The 27,872-nt window shown below is 42.5% G+C and overlaps 1 protein-coding gene across 1 annotated transcript in view; it reads left to right on the top strand.

Annotated features, from left to right (window-relative positions):
- The window catches only part of EXT1 (exostosin glycosyltransferase 1), a 244,711-nt gene extending 218,170 nt beyond the window's left edge, over positions 1-26,541 (top strand). Inside the window, exons 4-11 of the mRNA XM_024208589.3 lie at positions 5,729-5,848; positions 9,650-9,782; positions 11,733-11,851; positions 12,579-12,674; positions 15,856-15,945; positions 20,245-20,405; positions 21,562-21,733; positions 25,096-26,541. Of these exons, the coding sequence (XP_024064357.1) occupies positions 5,729-5,848; positions 9,650-9,782; positions 11,733-11,851; positions 12,579-12,674; positions 15,856-15,945; positions 20,245-20,405; positions 21,562-21,733; positions 25,096-25,281 (1,077 nt within the window). The 3' untranslated portion in view covers positions 25,282-26,541. The remainder of the gene's footprint in view (positions 1-5,728; positions 5,849-9,649; positions 9,783-11,732; positions 11,852-12,578; positions 12,675-15,855; positions 15,946-20,244; positions 20,406-21,561; positions 21,734-25,095) is intronic.
- The last annotated feature ends 1,331 nt before the right edge of the window (positions 26,542-27,872 follow it).

Genomic DNA, 27,872 nt, shown 5'->3' with positions numbered 1-27,872 from the left:
TGCTTTTTTTGAAACAGCGTTACATTGTTGACTCATATTTAGCTTGTGATCCCCTATGACCCTCCGATCCCTTTCCGCAGTACTCCTTCCTAGTCAGTCATTTCCCATTTTGCATGTGCGCAACTGACTGTTCCTTCCTAAGTGGAATACTTTGCATTTGTCCCTATTGAATTTCATCCTATTTACTTCAGACCATTTCTCCAGTTTGTCCAGATCATTTTGAATTTTAATCCTATCCTCCAAAGCACTTGCAACCCCTCCCAGCTTGGTATCATCCGCAAACTTTATAAGTGTACTCTCTATGCCATTATCTAAATCATTGATGAAGATATTGAACAGAACCGGACCCAGAACCGATCCCTGCGGGACCCCACTCGTTATGCCCTTCCAGCATGACTGTGAACCACTGATAACTACTCTCTGAGAACAGTTTTCCAGCCAGCTATGCACCGGGGGGAGGGATAGCTCAGTGGTTTGAGCATTGGCCTGCTGAAACTCAGGGTTGTGAGTTCAATCCTCAGGGGGCCATTTAGGGATCGGGGGCAAAAATCTCCCTGGGGATTGGTCCTGCTTTGAGCAGGGGCTTGGACTAGATGACCTCCTGAGGTCTCTTCCAACCGTGATATTCTATGATTCAGGTGCACCACCTGGTAGTAGCTCCATCTAGGTTGTATTTCCCTAGTTTGTTTATGAGAAGGTCATGGGAGACAGTATCAAAAGCCTTACTAAAGTCAAGCTATACCACATCTACCACTTCCACCCTATCCACAAGACTTGTTACCCTGTCAAAGAAAACTATTGGGTTGGTTTGACACGATTTGTTCTTGACAAATCCATGCTGACCATTATTTATCACCTTATTATCTTCTAGGTGTTTGCAAATTGATTGCTTAATTATTTGCTCCATTATGTTTCCGTTACAGAAGTTAAACTGACTGGTCTGTAATTCCCCAGGTTGTCCTTATTTCCCTTTTTATAGATGGGCACTATATTTGCCCTTTTCCAGTCTTCTGGAATGTCTCTCGTCTTCCATGACTTTTCAAAGACAATTGCGAATGGCTCAGATATCTCCTCAGTCAGCTCCTTGAATATTCTAGGATGCATTTCTTCAGGCCCTGGTGATTTGAAGTCATCTAACTTGTCTAAGTAATTTTTGACTTGTTCTTTCCCTATTTTAGACTATGATCCTACCTCATTTTCACTGGCATTGACTATGTTAGATGTCCAGTCTCCACCAACCTTCTTGGTGAAAACCAAAACAAAGACGTCATTAAGCCATTTCCATATTCTCTGTTATTGTGTTTCCCCTCATTGAGTAACGGGCCTACTCTGTCCTTGGTCTTCCTCTTGCTTCTAATGTATTTGTAGAATGTTTTCCTTTTATGTCCCTAGCTACTTTGATCTTGTTTTGTGCCTTGGCTTTTCTAATTTTGTCCCTACATACTTGTGTTATTTGTTTATATTCATCCTTCATAATTTGACCAAGTTTCCACTTTCTGTAGGACTCTTTTTTGAGTTTTAGATCATTGAAGATCTCCTCGTTAAGCCAGGGTGGTCTCTTGCCAAACTTCCTATCTTTCCTACGCAGTTGGGATAGTTTGCTCTTGTGCCCTTAATAATGTCTCTTTGAAAAACTGCCAATTGTCTTCAGTTGTTTTTCCCCTACCAACTCCCTGAGTTTGCTAAAGTCTGCCTTCTTGAAATCCATTGTCTTTATTGTGCTGTTCACCCTCCTACCATTCCTTAGAATCATGAACGCTACCATTTCATGATCACTTCAACGTAAGTTGTCATAGTTGTGTTTATTTACTAGCATTTCGAGTTCTTACTGCTTATTCCCCATATTTCTCACATTAGTATACAGACATCTAAAATACTGATTTGATCCCCCCTCCCCGTTCTGTCTTGTCTCTCCCTTATTTCTGCTATAACAGCTGAAATATTTTACACGGGGCTCAGCTGCTGCCCCCGAGCCTGAGCGGGGCTGGCAGCCTGGAGTGACCCCAGGTGCGTCGGGATGCCGGGCAGCAGCAGAGCCCCGGCACAGGGCAGCAGCCAAGATGCTGGGTGCGCAGGGATGCCGGGATGGTAGACAGCAGCAGAGCCCCAGGTGCGGCAGCAGCAGGGACCCTGGCCACGGGACCCTGGGAGGAGTTTAACCATTAACCGCTTAAACTTTTACATCCCTATATGAAATACTTTTAAAAATCTGACCTCAAAAGCTCTACTTAAGAGAGAACTATTATTATGAATTAATTGCAAGTATAAAAATAAGGTAATTTTTTGCTTCAAAGGACAACACGTTTTTGTAAGCAAAATTATTTAAAAAAATATAATTTGCTGATCTTTGTGCCTTCCTGTAACATGCCATTCGTTCTCTTCACAGCTGCTTCCTTATTGAACAGCTACGGCACCGTTATTAACAGTGTTTGTAAAGTGCTGGCACAGAGCCTGAATGTCTGCTCTGGGAAATGTTTTTGTTATGTTGCAGTTTTTCATTTCCTGTTTTAGAACAGCTCGGATGTTTTTATTTGCATATTCTTGTTACCATAGCACCAGTTTAGCTCCAGTCTTAATTTAGTCTTCCTGCATTTATTTTTGTAGGGTTATCTTTTTTCCCCTTTTATTACCGAAATGACCTTTTATTAAGACGTCATCTAGTTCTAATAATTCCAGTGTAATCCTGCCAGATTAATATTAATATGTCAGTTTCCAAACCTGTCTTTCTGGACAAATAGATTAATAACTAATAGGCGGACACAGTTAAAATGGGAGCTCTGATTTTACTTTCCAGCTGTTATAACAGGCCAGGCACACAGGCAGGCTAAGGAATTCTCTAATCTTGGCACAACGTTTATGGGCACATACATGAAGCACAGTCTTCTGTAGAACAATAACCTCTTCAACTTTCAGGGTCAGAATTCCTTCCGCATTACAAAGGAGAGAGCGTGCCGTAGTTGGAGATGGGTGTTAATTTCATTTTGTGTCCATCACAAGATCGAGCCCTGTGAAATCATGCATGGTGCCATGAAACATTTATGTCTATTAGAAATAATGCCCCATGGCCGTACTAAAATGCAGTCACAATAATATGATTGCTGTTGATAATGGTGCTGTTAACATGCATCACTATACTCCCATACTTACAGGAACCTAATAGAAAACAATGCACTTTATAATCCATATCAGAGGACTGAATTTTGTAGTACGGTGGTATAAACTCAAATCGTAAGATGCCTCATTTGCATACAGGCAGTCCTCCGACTTACGACACAATTGATTCCTTACAATTGCGTTGTAAGTCAGAACTCGGAACCGCAGTCTACTCTATTGTGGGACCAAGTGTCGTAAACTCGAAACCTATAGTCGTAAGTCAAATCAGGATGTCAATGTAGAAGCGTCGTAAAGTCGAGGTCTGCCTGTATATATTTTAACTGCTTCCCTGTACCCCACCCTTCCTGTGTTGCTTCTTTTACAGGAAGGATCAAGCAAAAGACTCTAATATGCCACGGGCCTCTTATCACCCTGACTGCTTTGCTTCTATATGGTATCCCACTCCCTTGGTTCCTTGTCCTTTTAAACCCCAATTCAAGGTCTGAGGGTACGTCTGAACTGCAGTGGAAGTGGGACTGTGATTGCAGCCCGTGTAGACATATCTGAGCTAGCTTTAATCTACCTAACGTGGGTACCTATGGCAGTGAAGCTGCAACAGCACAAACTTCAGTGCAAGCTGTACAAGCCAGCCTGGAACCCTGGGTAACTATTGGGGTGGCTTGCTTGTGCTGAAATTTGTGCTGCCAGGGCTTCGCTGCTGTCAGGATGTGAGTTGCCTAGATTAAAGCTAGCATGTGTGTGTCTGCACATGCCACAATCACACACACACCCCACACACCCCAATTGCAGTATAGACAAACCCTTAGATTACAAGATCTTTGGGGCAGAAATTGTCTCTTACCATTTGTACAGCACATAACAATGTGGAGCCATGATCCTGTTTGGGAATTGTGGGCACTACCTGAATGCAAATGAGTCAGAATAATAATTGTATAACATCTACATAACCCTCCTGAATCTCTTTACATATCAAACCTTAAAACTTTGAATCCTGTTCAGTTTCCTGCAGATGTGTATGAAACTGCACAATAATCTTTGCCACCAAACTCTTTCAGTACATTATATGAAGAATAATTGTATTCTGATCGGGGATATTTTACGTGGTGTGTGTGTGTGTGTGTGTGTGAGAGAGAGAGAGAGAGAGATGGGGTGTGTGTATTAGGGGTGTGGGTGTTTAGGTTAATCTAATAACTAGATGGACGATGATGATAAAGCTATCTTATAATAATGCAAACTTTGGTGCTTGTGTGTAATTAGCCCTGAAAGTAAATATATGACAGGCTTGTGAGAAATAAGAGAAGGAGAATGAGGTGGCCTGACTTGAAATAATTAGAAGTAGGTACCAAAGCAAAATAACTCCCCATTTCTACAAGAAGTGAACACACCCACACTACACTGAAGGGGCCTGATTCTCATTTACACTTAGGCCACTAGCACCACTCTGACAGTGTAAAGAGATCTTGAAGTAGGAATAAATTACAGTTACAACCACTCCAATGGCCTCTTACACAGCCAGAGCAGTGAGTACGGAGACCTTAGAGCTTGTCTACATGGAGAATTAATGGGAAAGTTAGTATAAAATAGCCAGGGTGTGAATTCAAAGGGCAATAGCTATTTCCCACTAACTCCCTCCCCACTTTTTGACATTTAGGTTAATCTGCTTCCAGAGGGAACAAACCTAAACTGCACAAAGGAACTCAATGCAGAATAAGTGTACACATGGGCTGCTAATATGGAGTAGCTATTCCCCTCTAGCTGTTCTGCACTAGCTAGTCCAGGCCTTTTCCCTGAGTAGACAAACTCTTAGTGCAAATGAGAATCAGGCTTTTAAGAAGCTAAATACTAGTCTGTACAGATGTTGGACTCTCTCCAAAGTGTGTGGGGAATGTGGGTTCACACACCCCCTCCTTCTGATCTGGTTTGCAGGATAACTCTCTATCAGGAAGAGGGATGGTAGGATTTATTTTTTCATTTATAAGGAAAGCTCTACCAGAATTAAAGCTGCACAATGAAAAATATCATTGTTTTTGACTTGTAAATAGCAGATGTTTTCTTCTCTCCACGTTATTCCACAAAGGGGTGGCTTTGCTGCAGATGCTGTGATGGTTTCTTCAGGGAATTTGTGTTGCCACGTTGTAGTGACTGCAATCGCAGATCCCTTTAATATACTTTCAGAATGGAGAGCATTGTTGGACTCTAAATACCCGCAGCTACTAGTATTTTAAATTGGTGGTTTGCAAAAAGCTGTGTGCGCAAGGGATTTACTGAAAAGTTCCTCACGGTGACTTTCCACCGCTCCAGAAGTGGAAAAAGTAGCATTTGCTGCCATAGAAACAACTTTCTTAAAAAAATGGAGAATTGCTAGTAAATCCTAAGGTTGGCCAATAGGCTCAAATACCAAAGGTCACAAAAGGTGCCGCTCATTCATTTTCCAGTCGCTGTTCTTTAGCTGCTAATTCACATATCTGTGTCGGGTGGGGGTACTGGCTGACACTGAATCTGTGTTGCTGAGTAGGAGCAGAGAATGCTAGTTTGGGATTCTCAAGCATGTATTAATTTGATCAGGTTACATTGTTTTCCACACCATCTGATTGTAGTGCACCTTGTATTACAGATTCCTTCTACAATCAGGTCTATCCATCAGGATAAAATCCTAGCACTTAGACAGCAGACACAGTTCTTGTGGGAGGCTTATTTTTCTTCAGTTGAGAAGATTGTATTGACCACACTAGAGGTGAGTAACAATTCTCAGATATTAGTCAGAGCAGATATGTTCCTTAATATGTCTGCCACACTCCGTGCTGAGCTGTTGTATGTGTGACCTTGGCTTTCATGACATGTGATTGGTCACCTGAAAAACCTTCAGCAGCTTGATAACTTTTCTCCCCTAAGGAAATATTTTCTTCATTATTGGAATCCACATAAGAAAACTGACATGGTGACAAATAGGAGCCATCCGACACATGAAAAAGTTGTCTTGTGCCATCACAGTTTCTCAAGGCTGATGAATCAGTATTCCTATCATTCATAGTGAATGTGATCCTTTAAAGGACCTTACTAGAACTCATTTTGGAAAAAATATAATTTAAAAGCCCCTTTTCTCCCATTCCTCCTCAACGTTTTGATGCCCTTTCACAGGTCTCTTGTTCTGGAAGTGGCTGCTTGTAAGTCACCTGAGACTTATCAAATGTGTGCATTTTCAAGGGAAGATAGAAGGTGACATACAGAAGAAAGCCCAAATTATGCATAGCAGTCCAGCTGTGGACAGCCAGAGCCCATTGTACTCCAGCCATTCTTCCTCTTTACCCCAGCGAGGGTTGTGGAGAAGGAGGTATACACTGGTTCTGTACTCACTGCGATCTCTCCTGCAATTGGGGTATCCCCAGCTCCCTTTGTTTCATTTACAGAATCTGTCCCCAAGTCCCTCAAGTGCAACTTTAGGGCTGAACTGAAACATCTTCAGTAATGTGGCCATAGTTGTCAGTTGACTAGGGGATGGTTAGTAACACCTGTAGCTAGGATTTAAGAAGCTACCAGTTAAGAAGCTTGAGCTTAGTAGCAAGGAAGACTGAGGATAGAACAGGGAAGGAGCTGCAAGGTTTTAAGTTAATGAAACTAAGTCGGGCATATCGGACCTTTGATTTTTTGAATCTAGGATAAGCAATCTCACAGAACCACTTCTATGTAGAGAAGGCAAATTAACAATAATTCTGTTCAGTGGAAAATAACAGGCATGCTCAGGTGTTCATTCCAGAGTCCAACAATCCCTAGAAAAGCCTGAATTGTTTCCTTTCAGAAAGAGAGAAAATAAAAGGTTTGTTTTTTATTTAGGTGTCGGAAGTTGGTAAGATCAGATGCACCCTCTGTTTAAAATTTGATGTGGGGGAGTAAATCGTATAGTTGGAGAGGGAATGGATTTATTCTGGTAGTTACTTTCAATCTCTAACTATAATGCCATAGTACTGCAATATCTTGATGATCCTACATATCATTTAGTCACCTCCTGTCTGGACTACAGCAATGCGATATGCCTGGGCATGAAGCCATCAGCCCTTAGGAAATTTCAAAGGGTATAGAATGCTGCAGCATGTCTCCTCAGCAACACGGGCTACCATGAGCACATCAGACCTGTCCCCTCCTCTGTACACTGGCATCCTGTAGAATATCAACTCAAGTTCAAAGTCTTGAAGGCCGTATCTTCAGGATGTTCAATGGTCTCCGCCCCACATATCGTCACCAAAACCCTTGGTGAATAACTGCATGGCTCTGGAGTGCCGTGGACCTTTGTGCCTTGAGGGCAAAGCTTGGCTGTGCAGATGACCACTTTCTCTGGGGGCCAGGCTGACACCGTGGAGGGTCGGGGGAGGACTATCGCAAAACTCCTCATCTTCTGCTCCAAATGCAAGGTGCACTTCTTCAACCTCCCTTCTCCAATTGCAACACAGAGCAGTGTAGAAATGTAAGAAACAGAAACCAGCCCTACACAGCTTACACAGTTCTCCCCTGGGAACAGGAGAAATGAGAGAGAATGAACCACATGTGACAGACATTTAGTGCACTACTGGAAGGCACTTGGACACTACAGCGATGAGGTCAATACAAGAACCTGTATATGACAGAATATTTTGGGGAGGTGGGGGCTGAAATATTGTGCCAGCAACATATTCTATGTAGACAGGACAGATCCAGCCGGGGTGCCTAACCTCCTCGCTATAAAACTGCCTGTGTTTCATAATCACCAGAGAGCCTCTAAAGCTGGTGCCGGTATTTAGAAATCTCTGCAATACATTTAGCAAATTACCATATGCTTTTTGTATTTTAATTGATTAGCTCTTCGTGGATTCCTTTCATCCTTTTCTATTTCCTTTCCTTCGAGTTTTCTTTTCTCCATGTCATTCTTATAGGCTGCAAGGATTCTTATATTGGCCAGAAGTGCCATAAATTAATCTGCCATCTGTTAAATGTGATATATTCCACAGGTTGGCTTCCTAGCCTACTGAGTAACAGTATCAGTGAGATTTGTTATAAAGGATGCATATGTTGCATGACATCAGAAGTTTGTTTCAAGATGAAACTATTTTTTGCTCTGTGTACATTGAAAGATCATCAAATGTGAGCCGTGTGTTTCCCCTGAAGCGTTGTCGGCTACCAGAGCAGTGGAAAATTGTACAGTCTATGAAAACCTACTCATCATCTAAACCTGCAGACTACTACTTATCTGTTTATGCATCAGTTCTGAGAAAACCGTGAGGGGGGACCTGAGGGGAGGGCCCAAAAGAGCTAGTTCCATCTAGTTCTTCATCAGATGGTAGAAGATACACATTTTTTAGTTTCTCTCTTCATTTTCTAGTTTCTTGCTACATTCAGTGGCATAAATTAAAGGAGGGGAGAAGGCAGTCACTACCCTTCCCCCACCTTCCCACACAAAACACCCCATGGCTGAAGCATGTAACTTTACATCTATTAATAGAAATATCTAGAGATGCACTTGATAGTGTAACATAACTAACTCTGACACAGTCTTGAGTCCACTATTCTCATGTGGAAAATGCTGCTAGTTTGACGTTAAGATTGTTCCTGTGCATTTCCCATGTAATCACAAATTTTAGGAAATGACCATTTGGGACAGCCTTCATTCGCATGCTATATCACCCTAATGTCACATTACCCTCATGCCCTTGGAGACTCCTTGCCTCTACAACTAACTCAATCAGTAGCTCTTCCTACACATGTGGTCTTTGCTTTCAAATTTTGTGTGCATACACCTTGAGTATATAGAATTAGTTTTATCATCGAAAACATATAGCACTGTTAATGTTATTCTATGGACTGTGTTACACAGTAAGTGAGACTAGATCATCTAATGGCCCTTACAAAGATGCACATCTTTTCCCTGCTCCAAAAAGCTTGCTCTAGTAGTTGCCCAAATTTCTTTCCATGTTGGATGAAATGGGAACTTCTGGAACCACGCCCGTGGTGGACAGTTATCTGTAAAATATGTATGGGATCTGATGTAATTAGTCACTTTGTCACATAATAACTCAATTATAAAATAAAGGGAAAAATATCAACCCAGCCTGTTTGGCTTGGAAGTCTGTCTTTATGTACTTAAAAGTTTTCATTATCTCAAAATAACACCCATCTTTTGTAATTCCATTCTTGACTAATTATTTTATGCAAGTCATGGATGGTAAACTCTAGAATGAACTAATCAAGCCTGCAACTGACAAGTGATTTTAGATGGAAAAATATTTCACTTTAAATGCAGAATCTAATGAATTGCAAGATCCCTATGTCCGCAGAGACTAATGAGATAGTTTGAATACTGTTATCCAAGGCCTCAAACTGCCAAGAATGTGCGCAAGTGTATAGGTTCAGTGTCGTCTTTAAAAGAGATTAAACAGGAATGCCAAGTAATTTGTGTCTCACTGCTTTTTACAAAATGTGTAGTGATTGCAGTCTGCAAGAGTTGCTGAAGATTCTGCCGATGGCCATTACAATTTATTTACAAATCACTACCTTTCTTATTTTCCAGATTATTCAGGACAGAATATTTAAGCACATATCACGTAACAGTTTAATATGGAACAAACATCCTGGAGGGTTATTCGTATTGCCACAGTATTCCTCATATCTGGGAGATTTTCCTTACTACTATGCTAATCTAGGTGAGTGAATCCTTGCTTCTGGACCTCACACGTATTGGGGTATTGTTGATTTCTGGATGGTGTGTTGTAAATGGCTCACCAGAAATATCTATCTAATGGCATTCTTGTTTATCTTGTCCTCCAAAACAGTGGCTTTCAACCTTTCCAGACTACTGTACCCCTTTCAGGAGTCTAATTTGTCTTGCGTATCCCAAGTTTCACCTCACTTAAAAACTACTTGCTTAAAAATCAGACATAAAAATAGAAAAGTATCACAGCCCCTATTCCTGAAAAATTGTTTACTTTCTCATTTTACCATATACTTATAAAATAAATCAATTGGAATATAAATATTGTACTTACCTTTCAGTGTATAGTATATACAGCAGTATAAACAAGTCATTGTCTATGAAATTTTAGTTTGTACTGACTTCACTAGTGCTTTTTACATGGCCTGTTGTAAAACTAGGCAAATATCTAGATGAGTTGATTACCCCCTGGAAAACCTCTGCATACCCCCAGAGGTACACCTACCCCTGGATAAGAACCACTGCCCCAAAACTCTGCCCCCTGCTGAATGGAATGTCATTGACTGACCTGCATAAGTACAAGATATCATGTTACCCCTCTAATAGCTGCCACCTACAGAGAATATTGTAACAAACCCATGCCCTCCCAGCATTTTCTGGTTATCGTTATGTTGCAGATCAGTAGCTGGCAATTTCATGGCAACACTGGTTTGCATCCGTTGCTTAGCTCTGCTTGACAATACTCAGAGACAACAGAAGTTATTCGCAAATAATTCTCTGAGTTGATAGTCAGTATAGATCCACCCTCCCCACCCTCCAGCCTCACTTCTTCAGAGTCTCTGTATGGGTTCTGATTGAGTGGCAGGAACTGAGAAGAGTTTAATCCCTGGCTCCTTTAGGCAAAGACTGAATGTTGAATTCTGCAAGGGAACATGCCTGCAGCCTCAACAGTCAGTGCTTACCAGGGTTCCAACTCTGGTGCCAGCAGCATAGGTCTGACAGGCTACTCAAAGAACCACTGTTATATTGTAAAAGGAAAATTTGGATGTTGAGTTGTTGTGGAAGAAGAACTAAGAGGATTCAACAACACTTCCAGTTAGGGAGGAGAAAAATGACCGTGCCACCAAGGTTGTGGGCCTGGGTGAGGTGAAAGGAGAATGGTATTTGCAGCAGTAGTGAAGGGAGGAAGCAGGTAGGATCTACCATATGCCACCAGTATATGAGCTGCTTGAAGGATGACTGGAATCATATATCACTGAAACTTGCAGACTCTCAAGTATGGATGGAGGGGGATTGTTCCTCAACGGGCAGGCAGAATAGTTAGTCATCAACTCAGAGATGATCGTTGAAGCTTTGTGTGTGGATGAAGTCGCCCTTGGGTAGGATGTAGAGGAAAAAGGAGAGGACAAAGGACGTGACTCTGAGGGATGCTGAAACAGAGGGGAGAAAGAAGTACCATTGGAGATGTTGACGGAACTATTGGAGAGGCAGGAAGAGAGCACCAAGAAGCCAGCATCTATCAGGAAGTCCAAGGGGGAGGGGGTGATTAGTCGTTTCAGTGGCAACAGAGAAATCAGGAAGCATGAAGATGAGGGAAAAAGCCCTTAGACTTGGCCAGGAGAACTTAACTGATGAACTTGGCAAGGGTAGTTTCTGTGGAGCAAAAGGGGAGAAACCCAGATTGCAGGACATCCAGGAGGGAATCAGAGGAAAAGACGTAAAAGCAGAGATTGTAATATGGACAGAGCATTCAGAGAGCTGGGGAGTGCACCCTCTTCTGGAGCATCTGGCACTGCAGCGACAGGATACTGGATGAGATGGTCTGATCCAACATGGCATTTCCTTTGTTCTTAAATGGTCTTTTTCCATCTCTGACTTCTTTGATTTATACTACACAAGGCAGCTTGGTCTATATTCAACTTTCATCCATTTTTCATTTCAGGTCTCAAACCCCCCTCCAAGTTCACTGCCGTTATCCATGCAGTAACTCCCTTGGTATCCCAATCTCAGCCTGTGCTGAAACTCCTGGTTGCTGTAGCCAAGTCCCAGTACTGTGCACAGGTGAGCCCTGCTGTTTGACTGTCAATCACTTTTGAGCCAAAGCCATCACAGAAACAAAAACCCAGGTCTTGTCACTCCTCCTTCTCGTTTCCAATTCCCTGGTTTAAACTTCGATCCTCATTGTCTCTGAGATCGCTATAATCAGAGACCTTAACCAGCATGTGTGGGGAATAAAAACTCTGAACTTTAATAAAAGTGGAAAACAGATGATCACAACTCTGATTTATTTTGGGAAGAGAGGTAAAATAACAGCTGTGCTTTACGAGTAGGGCATATGTATGATATAAATAACAAAAGGATCAATAGGCCTAAAGGACTATTGACTGCCTTACCTCCCTTTATCTCAGCAGCATTTGGACTTCTCACTGCCTGGTGATACTATCTCAAGAAGGCAGTAGGACTGCCCTCTACTTTGAAGAGTCCATGAGTGCTTTAGACTTTATCAAGTGCCCAAGTAAACCAGTGACACCCTCCTGAGTAAGGCTAGAGACTCTCTGGTTTTCTGTTCAGATGGTATTTGACTGAGGGGATGTAGAATTTATTGTCAGGGTGGGTGAGTAGCTGGGGGATGTTATTTTTATGCCAACTGGATATTAATTTGATCGTGTCGTCTTTTTTGAAACTCCTAAACTGAATCCATTTGGTGCTCAGGGTCCTCCAGGCTTGAACTCCACAGACGTAAATGTACCCATGTGTGTCTAACACCGAAGGTCAATCTTCCTTTCAGATCATTGTTTTATGGAATTGTGATAAACCCCTCCCAGCCAAACACCGCTGGCCTGCCACTCCTGTGCCTGTCATAGTCATCGAAGGGGAGAGCAAGGTAGGCGGAGAGAAAAACAGTCAAAGATTGCAAGTATGGTGCAGTGGGACTGGGTACTTACTTCTCCAGCTGGCAAATGTTTTATGGTGACCAGGTGGATGATGCCCCTTCCTTTACCTCTGCCTTTTGTACCAATGTGATTGCAGACTCATCATTCTAATGAAGGTTCAGTGCATGAAGTTTGTCCTTTCATCACATGTCAGCTATTGATCAAGGGGGCAATCAATACTGCGAGTCTGAGAGTGGCATAAGGACCAAATTTTCAAATGTGGCCACCTAGAGAGGAGGTGCTAATCTTGCATGCCTGTGAGCAGGCAGGAGCATTAAATTAATAATGCACCCAAATGCTAGTCTGAGTGTTCTGACGCAGGATTTGAGGACCCTTCATCTGTGTTCAGATTTGGAAATTAGGCTTCCAGCAAAACTGGCAAGTGTGTTCTCCACCAGCTTGTGCGAAAGAGCTGCTTTTATTGCTTGTATAGCTGTCAGCAAGGACATTAAGGTGCTCACAAGGAGAGGGTGGGGAGATATGCACAGCCTGGGAACCCAGTGGGATCCAAACACAGTTGAATGGTCAAGAGAAGACAGCAAAGGGGGAGAGAAAAAATTCTGCCATTGGGCCAGGTACTCTGTTGCCCTCCCCTGTGCGTAGTCATTGGCACGAGTGCAAAGTGGGGGTAAAATGCTACCAAGTGGTAATAGTGGCATTTTTTGCCTGCTTTGCACGCGTGCCAATAATCGACCCAGTGCATTGGCATGGAGTAGAGAATCAGGCCCATTCTTCATCATCTCTCTCTAATGCCAATGCTGGAAGTCAGAGCCGAGGCATCTGAGTTGGGCCAGTCTGTGATTTTTATCATCTTTCTCTCCCTCTGAATTCACAGTGTGATGTTTTAGCTGCTTTAGCTGTAAAATCCTATTGTGAATTTTTACACCTTGTCTTCGCTCTTTTCCCCAGTAGGCTTAACAAGAGGAAAGTCAGGGCACCGCTAAGCTGACAGCTAATAGTTCTGCCTTAGTCACTGGACATGTAAACAGGGTCAAGAGAATTGCTGCATGGCTAAGAGAGGCTGCTGCTGCTGCTTGGGGATTTCTGAGCATTGCGAACATTCTGGGCTTTTTTCCTCTCTATTTTCATACTTTGTGAATTGCCTGGGACTGGGAGGCGGGGTATGGGGAGACCACCTGGGCCAATTCTAAGCATATGAAGAAGCTGTTTAATTTACAAACCTATCTCCCAAGTTCCCAAAGGAGTGTTTATGGTGGACAGTCTCTCCTTTCTAATATCACATCACGTACCAAATGGCTTTTGAAACAGAAAAGCTGTTTGTTTTCACAAGTCTTGCTGAGCTGCTCAGTGTACTCCAAAGATCTAACAAAGGACTTACTTTTCATAGTTGGCATTTCTCTAGGGCCTTCCATCCAAGGATCCCAAAGCACTTCAAGCCTCATAACACTACTGTGAAACAGAGACGCATTATTGCACCCATTTTACAGTTGGCACAACTTGGATACAGATAAAAATTAATGGCTAGCCCATGCTCACATAGTAGGTGTGTAAAGGAGGCAGGAACAGAACTCTGATTTCCTGACTTCTACTTCTGTTCTTTCACTATAAGAACAGTGTAAGTGTTTAATTGCATGGGATTATTTTCCCCCCTCCTCACTGAATTATTTTTCTTCATATATTAGTGCCAATTAGAAATCCGCTATGGAAACCAATCTTATCTCTTTTACTTTCTGTACTGGTTTCCCATTGAACACAGAGCCAAGTTTGACCTCAGTTCTGTTATTGGTATCCCTCCACAGGAATAACTATGGCTACCTACCAGACTGTCCCTTCTTCCACAGTCATGACCTCACATGACAGCTAAGTTCCACCCGAACAATGACAGTTGTGTAGAAGACCGAGCTTTCACAGGAACTAGCCCAGGACTGTGGAACTCACTTCCACATGAGCTCACTATGTGTTTTCAGAGCTAATTGCAAAACTCATCTCTTCATCTTAGTTTTCATTCAATGATTTCTTCACACACAGTGCGATTCAATAATGCTTTGTTGGCATGACTAGCTGTACAAGTGTTGCCAAAGTATAATAAAGAGATAGGCCCCACGGGTATCTGTTAGAGTTAGGCACATACAATATACACTCTCTCTCACTCACACTCACACACACACACACACACACACACACACACACACAAAATCTATAAACTAATCAAGCAATTGTTCCTACAGGCTGGAAAAGGAGGGGGCGGGGGGAAAGAATGCATGTGTAGTGTTCTAATATCCATTTTTTAGTACTCAAAAAAAGCTTCGATCCCATTGGTAATGCAGACCAAAAATTACCTAAATAGATTCCCCTTTTTTATTGTCATCTTCTTTCCCCTCCCCCTCCTCCCCCCCCCCCCCCCCCCCCGCATCTAGTTCCCATTACACTGAGACATATCCCAGGTTAGCATAAAAAACATGGTCTACACACCAATTTTATACCAGTATAATGCCTACTGTGGATGCAGTTATACCTGTATAAAAATGCCTTGTTACCTCTATAGATTATTCTCTCCTTCCCATACAGGAATAGCTATACCTGTATAAACACTTTTATACCATTATAATTGCGTCCACACATGGAGGGCCGTACCATTTCAACTATACTATAACTATACAGTTAAATCAGTACAACTTGCGTGTGTAGACAAGGCCTGGGATGCAAGGTGGGGTCATTAGCTTGCCAACAGAATGGCCCTATCAAAGGTGCAAGGTCTCTCTGAGCACTTCATTTTATATTACTTTCACACAGTGGGGTGGGGGGAGGTGAGGGACAACTCTAACTGCCAGACAGGTGTCAGCCATGAAGAACCCTACATCTGTCTAATTCTCAGCAGATGCAGTTACAGTTTGGGTTTTGGAGGAAGGCAGCCTGCTCAAGAGAGACAGATCTGCTCAGAAATTAATTCCTCAGGTACAAGGTATAAGCTGACTGCTGGGCTGATGGAAAATGACAGCCTTTCACCCTTGAGCTGAGAAATCCTTCCTATCAGATAAAGATGTACGATGTGCCACGGATGAAATAAGAATGAAGAGTAAAATAGAATATGCAGAAGGGTTATTTTCCCCTTCTCTTGGAAATGAGTGTCTCAAGTGATTTCCCTCTCCCCTCTCTTTTTGAAACCCACAGGTTATGAGCAGTCGCTTCCTACCTTATGACAACATAGTCACAGATGCTGTGCTAAGCCTTGACGAGGACACCGTGCTTTCAACCACCGAGGTAAGACCCATCCTCTTGAAATTTCTGCGGCTTTTCCAGCCTGATGCCCACCCTTCTTCTTACGACCTGTTTGCCAGAGCGTGTGTGTCTTATAATATTTCCCGCTCACACCCCAGGTTTAATGTATTGCATTTGTCTCAAAAATCTTGCCGCCACCTGCCAGCAGGAGAGGATTTTTTCATGGTTAATTGGCATCGTTAGCATGTGGTTCTTCCCTTCTTTATCATTTTAGTAACATAGGTGGGTGTGGACAGCTAACAACAGTCTGTTTTAGCATTGTATTTCCACTGTGCTGATCATGGTTCCTCCCTTTCCCACACATTAGCTTCAACAATGGGACATTATTTCTGCTTCAAAGACAGTATTTCTGCCTGGGTACAAGTGTTTTGATTTTTCTCCTACACACATGCGCTAACTGTATCACTGTACCGTAGAGCTGGAGATACATGATGGTTGAGACATTCCGGCATTTGTGCCCGGAGCAAGATTGCACTAAAAAAAAAAAAAAAAGCAGAGAAAGGAAAGTTTCTGTAGAAAACCAATTTTTACAACTGGGATGAGTATTGATTTCTGGAAGCTTGTCCTGAAAACCACAGAGGAGACTAATGACTGTTTATATAGAAGTACAATATATCGGAAATACATTATTAATGGTGGCTATTGAAAAGCTTGGAGACTTGATTTTCTTTTCAATCTTCTTTTCTTTTCCCCCTCCTTCATCACATCCAGAACCATTTCTTTCTCCCCACTTTCCCTCACAGTGCTGCTCTTACTATTGTCAGTAGTCGTAGCTCTTTAGATGATGCCATTACAGGCAGGGATGCCCAAGTTTTGCCAGACTGAGTGCTGCATTGACAGCTTGCTATAAACCCTCAGACTACACATAATTTACCTCAGAGAGTCTCCTTGCCAGTGTGGAACTACTAGTCCCAGCATTCAGCCGTTCAGCTGATCCATGGGGAGGTCCACTGTAGTCCCCATGTGCTGCACTCTGTATTATAGAAGAGGGCAGCATTGGCCGCCCTCAGGCCACACCTGGGCCATTCCTGCCAGAATGGGAAGAACGCCACCTCTGTGAGATAACATGGACAAAGTCCAGCGTTCTCCAAGGAAGACTCCTTGCACTGGCCCACGGCTCAAGATTGTTGCTCAAGACAAGGTGAAATCCTAGCCCTTTTGAAGTCAATGGCAAAACTCTGATTTTGTTTGGGGCCAGGATTTTACCCAGAGTCTCCTGCAAGGTACTCCAGCAGCCCACTTTGTTATTCCCATCACTTCCCTCCACCACATACACCCGTTTTAGTGGTTGTAATCCTAGTCATTGCACCTTTTTTGGGTTACGCAAGGCAAATAATGTGCAACAGTTTTTCACTGAGTTTGGCCCCTTTTTATGTTAAAGAGGTGGCAGAATTTTAATGTTTGCTTGTTTTGTGAAACGATTTGTTAATTTCTTCGCAGCATTTTCACTGCTCTGAATAATTTGCTGCAAATACACCTCTACCTCGATATAACGCTGTCCTCAGGAGCCAAAAAATCTTACTGCGTTATAGGTGAAACTTGCTTTGATCTGCCAGAGTGCGCAGCCCCGCCCCACGGAGCACTGCTTTACCGCGTTATATCCTAATTCATGTTATATCGGGTCGCGTTATATCGGGGTAGAGGTGTATTCAGAATAATGTGTGTGTCTGCGTGTGTTAGCGCCATACGTCAGTTGGGCCCCTGTCCTGCAATGGGAAATATGTGGGTAGGCCACTGAGCCTAGGTAGAGCCCCATTCACTTCAGTGGGACTGCACGTGGGGGCAGGAGTTTACTGCATGCTTTTCTTTTCAGGATCGGGGCCTTGATATTGCTTCTGTTCCCTGATTGGATGGCTTATGTAAATAAACCTAAACTGCATTTCAAACATAGTTGAATTGTTGAGTTCAGAATTCCCTTTCAGCTAACATTTGTACTTAAAATCCACTTTTCCCCAACGTTCATCCTAGGGAAAGCAAACAAAAAATTCACAAGCACGGTCAAGCTGACATTTCAAGTGTGAATGAATATTCACCAGACACGTTTTCCACTCTTTGCTCTAGTGTTAATAAAGGTTTTTCATTCATAATGAAATGAAGCCTAATTTCTATTGTTTTCATTTCCAAGGGTAGCAGCCCAAAAGTGCTGCTTGGAGGGATATTTATATGGGAAGCAATTAGAAATCAGTATGGGTTGGAAATGATACGGGGATTGAAGTGACTGGTTGCTTTTCCTGCTGATCAGCTGAGTGGTAATGCTGCTTAAAATTATCTAGGACAAGGAGTGTTTTAAGGGGATAAACTGTGACTCGTCTTCTCCTAGGGATCTCAGCTTGTTTTAATGCTTCTTTCCATTACAAGGACAGATATTTAAACAATACATGAGTGAGGGCATTAGCTGGGTTATTAGTAGTAGTAGGTATTTGTAGATATAGATGGTTTATTCTTATTTTTCTTAACCTGAGATTCTCAAACTCATCTAAAGAAAACAGATGTCAGGTTTTACAGGAAAGGTCCTTAAGATCAACTTTAGTACTTTGATGTGTTAGTTCAGATCTCATCCAAATCATTATCACAAGAATTAACAACTTTAGCTGCATTGGCTTTCCATTTGGTTCAAGTTCCTTCAAATAACATGAAAGAATAGAATATGCCTCTAACTGCATGTTCCAATATGTTTGTGTCTCTTCTCTCTCACACACTAATTTGTAAATGAAAAAGCTCTGGCAATAATTACACGGAAATGTAACTGTTCTAACAGAAGTGTTACTGTATTAAAGCTGAAATATGTGTGACTCCTTAACACCACAAACCTGAAACTCTGGTCATGTTTGCTGAAAGGTTCATTGAGAGGTTTTTTGAGCAAAGTTTTGTCTGAGTCTAGGTTGAACTTCAGGCATCAGTGCAGATTAATGGTTTTAGTGTGGAACTGAGGTGTAGCTCTCAGTAGGTTTGCATGATTTTGGCCCAGGTATTTATAGTTGACTTTTGCTCCCCTTCTTCTTCTTGATGGGCTTCCTAACCTCCTGCAACCCTTTTTTTTTTTTTTTTTTTTTTTGTGCTCAGAGGCGGGAATATTAAAGAGAAATTAGCAGTGTTGCCAGCTCTCACAATGTTATCATGAGGCTGCTGATAAAGTATTTTTCAGAAAGCCCCAGTTCCTGGAGTCATGTTAACTACATGAGAATCTCATCTATTTTTAGTAAGTTTTTGCCCGTCATGGCTGCAAAGAAAAACTTAAAAACATGACCCAAGTGTATCCTAAAAGCAGAAAAACCAGAAGGAAAATAGATAGAACCCCATATTTATTATTTAAAAAAAAAAAACATGATTTTTGAGCGAATCTCATTGTTTTTGGAGGACCTGACGTATGATTTTAAAATGCTTCAGGTTAATAACATTGAATTCATGCACAGAGTATAGTTGAGATGCTTAAAGGTGCAGGATGAGGCGATATGCAATGGCATAGAACAGGGTGGCCAAGCTGTGGCTCTTTTACAGTTAAAGTGAGGCTCTTGAAGCCCTCCATGCCCTCTCCATTCTCAGCCTAGCAGATTGTTTGGGGGAGCTCGGGGCTTCTGCCCTGCAGCGGCGTGGTGGGGCTAGGAGCTTCTGCCCAGCAGGCAGGGGTGCTGGAATAATTTTTATAGTTGGGGTGCTGAGAGTCATTAAACCAAACTGTAAACCCTGTATATAATTGAAACCACTTCAACTCCTAGTTCCAGCACTTATGGCAGCAGGGAAGGGGGTCTTGGGGCTTCAGCGGGAGTGGGGCTGAAGCCCCGAGCCCCAGCAGATGCCTCCCACGGGTCTGAAGCCCCGAGACCCCCCAACTCTGCAGGGCAGAAGCCCCTAGCCCCAACACCTTGTGGCAGGGCTGAAGCCCCGAGCCCTGGCAGTGGCACCCCGGCTCTCGAACTTCTGAAGATTGTCATATGCGGCTTGGAGGGTCAGTAAGTTTGACCATCCCTGGCATAGAAGTATAAATGCACACCCATATACGATTCTATTTGAAAAGGTTTGAATTGTAAAGGGCATATCTGCAAAATGTTAATGTAATGCTGCAGTGCTCAAGACTTCCTTTAACAGAAAAAATTAAAATGTGCATAATTATAGGGCAAAATGTCAAGCAATCGCTTTAATTTACTGATGAATACACCGAATTAATGTTTTGCAACAGTTCCAAGATTTTGAATTATGAATTAGTGGCAAGATAATATTTTGTTTTGTTGACAATTACTGAAACAGTTTGATTATTCATTTGGCATGTGTCTTTGCCTGCAGGTGGATTTTGCCTTTACAGTATGGCAGAGTTTTCCAGAGAGGATTGTAGGGTACCCTGCTCGCAGTCACTTTTGGGATAATACTAAGGAGAGATGGGGCTATACATCCAAATGGACTAATGACTATTCCATGGTATTGACAGGAGCTGCTATTTACCACAAGTAAGAAACCAAAGCATCTTTGTCTTTATTATTATTATTTTATTTTTATTTATTTATTTTATTAAAGGTGGTGAATAAATTTGTTCCTGACTGAAAGAAGGAATGAAAATCTTATCATTCCCTCTCCCCAAAAAAGGAACTCTTGTCTCCCCTCCAAAAAAAAAAGGGGTGGGGGGGAGAATCCTATTGGAAACATAGGTAGAGAATAGATGAAGCTCTCCTCTGTTTATAGGGTAATGATTTAAATTCCCAGTTTCGCTCTGGGGATCTGGTAATAATAACTGTGTTCCCTGGATCTCTTTTGAAGTCACTTGTATTTTGAGGCAGTCTAACTGCTCTTTTTAACACCAGGAATTATGCACTTCAAAGAAGCCCCAAATTTATTAAACTCCTGGGCCAAATGGCCTGTAGTGCAAAGGAGTGAAGGTTGGTGCCAGACTGACTATGGGTTTGTGGTAGCTGACTGTCCTGGCCGGTAGACCTGCTAACTCTTCCACCCACGCTTGAATCTTTAGTGCAGTGACCCCTTGCAGTTCAGGCACCGTATAGTGGCGAGAATTCACATTATTACCACTTCAGTAGAGCAGGGGTAGATAGGAGGCCTCTCTTAGCTTTTAATAAAGTCAAATTATACTGCTGTATCTGATCCACTCCCCACAAAGGAGGAAGTAGGCACCGGTTAAAGAGGGATCTAGATTTAGTTAGGTCCACAACAGAATCATCTGAACTGCAGTTGTGAAAGCCTTATTAGGCCACATTCCATTTTCTCTCCAACCACACCTGCTAAATTTTCTTGCTTCCACATGCTCTTCCTTACAGTTACACACCTTGGCTACGACAATGCACGTGGGCTCGTCTGAATTCTAGTCTTGCATTATCTTGCTTAAGATTTAAAGTCAACCCTATTTCTCTCCCACTAATTGTGAAAGGCCCAGTGGAGTTTTTAATTTTTGTATCCCTAATAGCTTAGTTCATCGTATCATTCTGCTTTTTTCTCCCCACTTTTCTGGTTTGATGGATGAGGCAACAAAGGTCCCATGATGTGCCCATGGGGGCACAGTGAGTTATGGCCTCAACTGGGATTGAAATCCTGTGGTGTCCATAAGCCCCAGTAAGGCAAAGACTTGCATTAATGCCCCTGTTGTTGGCTTTCTAGATATTATCACTACCTGTACACTCATTACCTGCCTGCCAGCCTGAAGAATATGGTGGACCAACTGGCCAATTGTGAGGACATTCTAATGAATTTTTTGGTGTCCGCTGTGACAAAACTGCCTCCAATCAAAGTAACACAGAAAAAACAGTATAAGGAGACCATGATGGGGCAGGTATGTGACTAGAGCATGTTTGATCACTTTTCACTTCCAGACCAGACATGTTTTGTAGGAGACCTCTGGGCTGAATGAAATTCTGCTCAATTTTTCATGATTCCTTGTTTGATAAAATCATGAATGGATCTGGGAACATTTTTGAAATTAATGGAGATATCCCATCTCCTAGAACTGGAAGGGACCTTGAAAGGTCATCGAGTCCAGGCCCCTGCCTTCACTAGCAGGACCAAGTACTGATTTTGTCCCAGATCCCCAAGTGGCCCCCTCAAGGATTGAACTCACAACCCTTGGTTTAGGAGGCCAATGCTCAAACCACTGAGCTATCCCTTCCCCATGAACCGAAGGAAAATCCAGCAATAGAGATGGTAAATATCTGCCTGTGGAATGCAACGTCCTCTCCCTCATTTTCCCATGTTGTTTTATTTATTCATGGTGATGTTAAACTCATGTAATGGATTCCATGACAGCTGAATTTCAGTTAAGAGAATTTTCTAATGCAAGCCTATTGTGCCGTTCTAAAAAAAAAATTTTTTTTTAATGATTATTAATGAATGTAATGTACAGACCAATCTCTGTGCTATTTAAAAATAATATCGCATTCTCAATGTGACTGGAGCAGTGTTCTTAAACTGGGTCACAACAGATGTAATTTGTTATTTTCAAATGTTTATTTCAAGTTGCTTCATTAAGGAGATAAGGAAAAACCATCCACATGCTGTTATATTTGTCTCGCTGCTGACACAATATGATCAACAGCCTCTGTAGTTCCTAGGCGAATTATTTATTTGAAAATTAGTTTTCATAGTGAGCAGGTTTGCCTTTTCCAGCTACTAGCTAAGGATCCTGCCCCCTGAAAAGAATACCTTTTATAACACGGAAACTTTGCAAGCATGTCGTTCTATTGTTCTTGCCTTGCATAAGTGAGTCGTGGGAGTAGAGGACACAGAGCGCCCCCAGCAGATCTGTGCAGGAGGCAGCCCATGGCCAGTGCTGCTATTGTGTTGGAGGGAAGAAAGGAGACCAGTATTGCACACCAAAGAGAAAGATGGGAGTTGGATGAGGGCATAACCATGGCTCCAATTGATAGTACTAACAATTCAGTGCTCTGGTGCCACAGATACCACTGGTTGGTGTGCTCACTGAAGCACCCAGAAGAGGGCCTGACATGGCCAAAATGCCTCCATCTGCACCATTCAGAAGGTACCTTCTGCTATCCACAGAGCTGTACTTTGGCTCTTCAGTTCAGACTACACACAGGCTTGCCTTTGCAGGAGATGGTGATGTAAGTGAAAAATGAACTACAGTTGTTTCCTAAAACAAACTGAATGGTCTATGTTCATAATCCCTTGAAAAGACGAATAAAAAATTAACATAACAGAACCTTAAGGTTGTGACACCAATTAATAGTCATATGGAAATTCAATGCTCATGGCTGGCTGTCTTCTATAATCCTCCAGCACACTTTTCCTAGCCTGCCCTGTTGTGATTACATATAATCAAGTGTCTGGGATTAGTACACATTATAATCTACTGTTCGAGTTAAACTGGCCAGTTTTCCTGACTCTATCACTGTTTTAACATTTAATGAACACACCTTGAGTTTCCGTTGTTTAAAAAAAAATTGCAGTACAAACAAAAGTAAAGTGTCATGCAAACATATGAGAGATGGCACAAAATCGATTTTAATGGCACTTTCTGAGCACTTAGTCTGTTGTTTCAAAGAATTGTTTTGGATTGAGTGGGTTCCTACATACAGTGAGGTGCATTATTTTCCAAATAGAGAATAACAACTCCTTCGAAGCTTTTAGGGCCTGATTTTTCAGAGGTGCTGAGTACCCATAGCTGCTATGGACCTTAATAGGAGTTGTGGATGATCAGAACCTCTGAAAATAAGGTTGTTAGTATTTTAGGTAAATACGAAATGTGGCTTTCATACTAATTTTGAAAAGTGCTATATTATTAGCATGACCTGATGGGATGTAATCACTTCTGTGATTCCAGTTTATTTTCTCTACTTCTCTATCGAAGTGTATTGTGCTGGCTCCATCCACCGTGCTGTGCTGTCTGTGCACCTGCAGTGCCATTTATTTGTAGGCAATATTCTAAAGCCCTGATCATGCTGACACTTACACACCTGAGTGAGTTTTTGCATTAAGAAGTTCCACTGGACTCACGAACTCAGTGGAATTACTCATGCATAAGGGATGCAGGACTGGGCCCTCAAAATGAATTTTTGACCTGACAAACTATAATGGTGTTACAGTGTTCATCTCTTAGGGCTCAGTCCTGTGAGATGCTCAACATTCTCCACTGAAATTGACTCCAACGTCAACTCCCAGAATTAGGCATTTTCTGGCTTCCTCCAACTCTCATAGACCTCAGTGGCACCTGAGCCATTAGTTTAGGGGCCATTTTGAAGCTCTTACGTGAGCACTCTGGCTAGTCAAGCTGCCATGGGTGCCCACTGATGACGTGTGTTTAGAATATAGCTTGAGGGTTGCACAGTTAGCTCTGACATTTGCACCCCCAATGGCTTGGCCTTTTGCGGGGGAGTAATGTTTTATTGTCCGCTATCAAAAATAATCTGGGAATTGGGTTGAAATAGAGAGATTCTAGAGTAATGCCTTGACGTATTTCAGGGGATGTATTCCGAGATATTTCTGTTCTAAACAAGCCTAATGATCATCATAAGACAAAAGACTTTTAACAGTCACAAAGGCAAAGGCATGCACTGCTTATCATGTTGACCAATATTGTTTCATTATTTCCTTGTATTCCCCCATCTGTCTGTCTCCATCTGTTGTCTCTTGCCTTACACTTAGACTGTAAGCCCCTTGGGGCAGAGACTGTCTTTCTCTTCGGTTTGTACAGCGCCTGGCACAATGGGTCCCGGTCCATGACTCGGGCTCCTAGGCGCCACTGTAATACAAATAATAAGTAATAATAAGTTGTCCAGCTGTTACTAAGGTCAGAATTTGATCCATGTGGCTTGAACTGTAGCTACACCGCTACCCCGATATAACGCGACCCGATAAAACACGAATTCGGATATAACGCGGTAAAGCAGCCCTCCGGGGGGGCGGGGCTGCGCACTCCGGCGGATCAAAGCAAGTTCGATATAACGCGGTTTCACCTATAATGTGGTAAGATTTTTTGGCTCCCGAGGACAGCGTTCTATCGGGGTAGAGGTGTACCAGCTATGTATTTCTTACCAAATTTCAGCCCTATGTTGAGGTTTTAGAGCCAGGTGATGAGGTGCTGAGATCACCTCACAGCACAGCCTTGGTAACATCTTGTCTCCTGCCATTTACAGAGCGTTGTTGACACGATGACTTAGCATTTCCTTTCTCTCCATTCAGACTTCCAGGGCTTCCCGCTGGGCTGACCCAGATCATTTTGCCCAGCGGCAGAGCTGCATGAACACTTTCGCCAGCTGGTTTGGCTATATGCCGCTGATCCATTCTCAGATGAGGCTTGACCCTGTCCTCTTTAAAGATCAGGTCTCCATCCTGAGGAAGAAATATCGAGACATTGAACGACTTTGAGGAGCCCTGCTGAGGGGCCTGAACTGTTCTCCATGCCCAGTGCAGATCCACGGACACTTGGAGCCAGACTGTAACGAGGACAAAAACACATGCAAGTGGAAAGCAGAGTTGTGTGGCTCCAAGGAATCATTGTGCTGGACTGCTTCAAACCACCTCCCAGGCTTCTGTCGTTCAAGACTAGGTTGTGTACAGTTTCATTATGGAACATTAAATAATTATTTTTGAAATGATTGCTATGCAGGTTAAAACTTTTTTAATGATCAAAAAAACCCACAACTATTAAAAACAGAGTTCTTTCTTTAATCAAAATGGTGTTGGGTGTGACTATTTCCAAGTTGCCATTCCTTTCTTACAAACATTCGAAGCTGCCATTGCTTTCTTACAAGCATTTTAATATCATTGCAGGGAAAACTGAATGAAAATTGCAAAATTAAAAGTTCAGCTCTCACAGGTAGAAAATGCAGCAGTTTCAAAAAAAAAAAATCAAGCACAAACAGGACAGAAATTAAACATTGTTTCACTTAATGCCTTTTTTGGTTTTAGTTTTTTAATTTTCTCTTTCACTGCTCAAGTCAATTGACAGTAAATGTATCAACCATTCTATTGCACAGAGGGAAAGCGGAAGAATGTCCATTTAGTGAAGCATAGTTAAGATCCTTCTGTTTAGGGAACAAAGACAATTAAACCCTATTTTTTTAAATGGGGAAAAAAGATTGATGCCTAGGAAAGATTAGTCAATTGTCTGGTTTGCACAGAGAACAAAACAGAGAGGATGGAAGTCAAAGAGGAGGAATCCAATGCCTTTTATTGGTGGTGGTTATATTCGAGTTATGAATGAATCATAAGAAATCATCCTGACTTCTCTCATCAGGGTGTGGCAGGAGTTTGGAAGTTCTGTTTTAATTATATACCTGTTATGAGTGGAGGAAAATATAGCAGCTAAAGCTACAGTGATGGGTAAGCTACAGTTTGCATGAGTTGCTCTTCTTGTGCACATGGGAATATGTATCATGGTGGCATTATTTATGTCACAATAGTTAAGGGTCTGTCAACATTCCCATTTTAATCCCCTTGTTTTGAAGGGGGATGGGAGGAGGAGCTTGGCTTATAAGGACTTTGCCTGAAACCAGTTGTATTGAGGAAAATCAAATCAGTCTAGGTATTTTGTAGTTGTAAGAGTGAAAGCAAGTAGCCAGATTCCATCTTGGAGTTCTGTTGGTATGGAGTATGTCTATCAGTGGCAGTAGTTACTCCAGATTTAACCCACAGTAACTCAAGGTAGAATCTGGCCCAAAGATAGATCTGGTAGTTCCAGGTGCTTTTCTGTTCTCCTTATAACTCACAAATGGTTTTCTCATTTCAAACAGAAACATTTCCGTTATTTACGCCATAGTGTGAACTAGTTACGTATATGTTTAAATTGTGGGAATAAAATAAAAACACTGATTTAAGCTAAAAAGAAGCGATTACAATCTATTGGATAAATAAGCACTTTTATCAATTGTTTTAACTGTCACATATTTCCGCGAGATGTCTCTGGGTATTTGATAACAATAATCACGCTCAAAAAAGTGTGTTAAAATAACAGCAAGAAGGTGTGACTTTGGTCCCAGATAAAACTACTGCAGAGCATTCCTTACCTCATTCCTTTGTGTCTAGACCAGTGTTTCTCAAATGTGGCCACCAGGGACTTTTCTTGTGGCCACACTCCTGGGTGGTGATTGGAGGAGAGGGGGGGAAAGCAGTGGCCCTTCCCATGGAGCCACCAGCAGGGGCTGGGCCTTGTTCCCCTCTGGGGACACAAACGCTGGAGGAGCAGGCAGCCAATGAGTTCCCCACCTTTCTGTGGGGACGGTGGGATCAGGCTTCAGCCTTGGGGTGGTGAGCAGCAGGCTCCAGGCGTGGGGCTTCATCTCTGCCCTGTGGTCCATCCCCAGGCCCCATTCCCCGGGTGCAGGGCACAAAGCTCTATCCCCCAAGCTGTGCCACAGCAGGCTCCAGCCTTGGCCCTTGGCTGTGCAGCAGTAGACTCCAGCCCTGGGCTCACCCCCCACCCCCCATTACCCCTGGCCCCTGCTGCCTCTGCCAGCCCCCCACCCATTCCCCTTATTGCCCCTGGCCCACTTGCCTCCCTGTCCACCTTCCCATCCAGGGTTTACTTTGGCTCCTGGCTTGCTGGTGCTGAGTAAGTCTGCTGTGAAAAGTGATACTTGTATGTTTGTTAATATCACTTTTCACAGCAGACAGCAGCTAGCTGGGAGGCTGTGCAAAGTGATATTAATATGCTAGCATCACTTTTCACTGCAGCAGACTTACTAGCCAGCAACTCTTTTAAAAACAACAACAAAAGACAAGAACGTGCAAAGCACCTTATTAGTGTTTCAATTCTGTTTAGATCCAGTAAAGAATAGAGACAACTGTACGTTATTTTTATCTGCAAAAAAACCCCAAAAACCAACATAAATAAATTACAATGATTTGGACATGTATATGTGCATATTTGTTCGTTTTTTCCTAAAGTTAATTAAATATTTTAGGAAAAATTGTCAGAGTAGCTACCAGCAAGAGTTGGTGGCCGCACTCTGAGGCCA

The sequence above is a fragment of the Terrapene carolina genome, unplaced genomic scaffold, assembly GCF_002925995.2.
Source record: "Terrapene carolina triunguis isolate 2854851 unplaced genomic scaffold, T_m_triunguis-2.0 Scaffold58, whole genome shotgun sequence".
NCBI lineage: Eukaryota > Metazoa > Chordata > Testudines > Emydidae > Terrapene > Terrapene triunguis.
The sequence above is the reverse complement of the archived record's forward strand: the minus strand, read 5'-3'. Positions and strand labels throughout refer to the sequence as shown.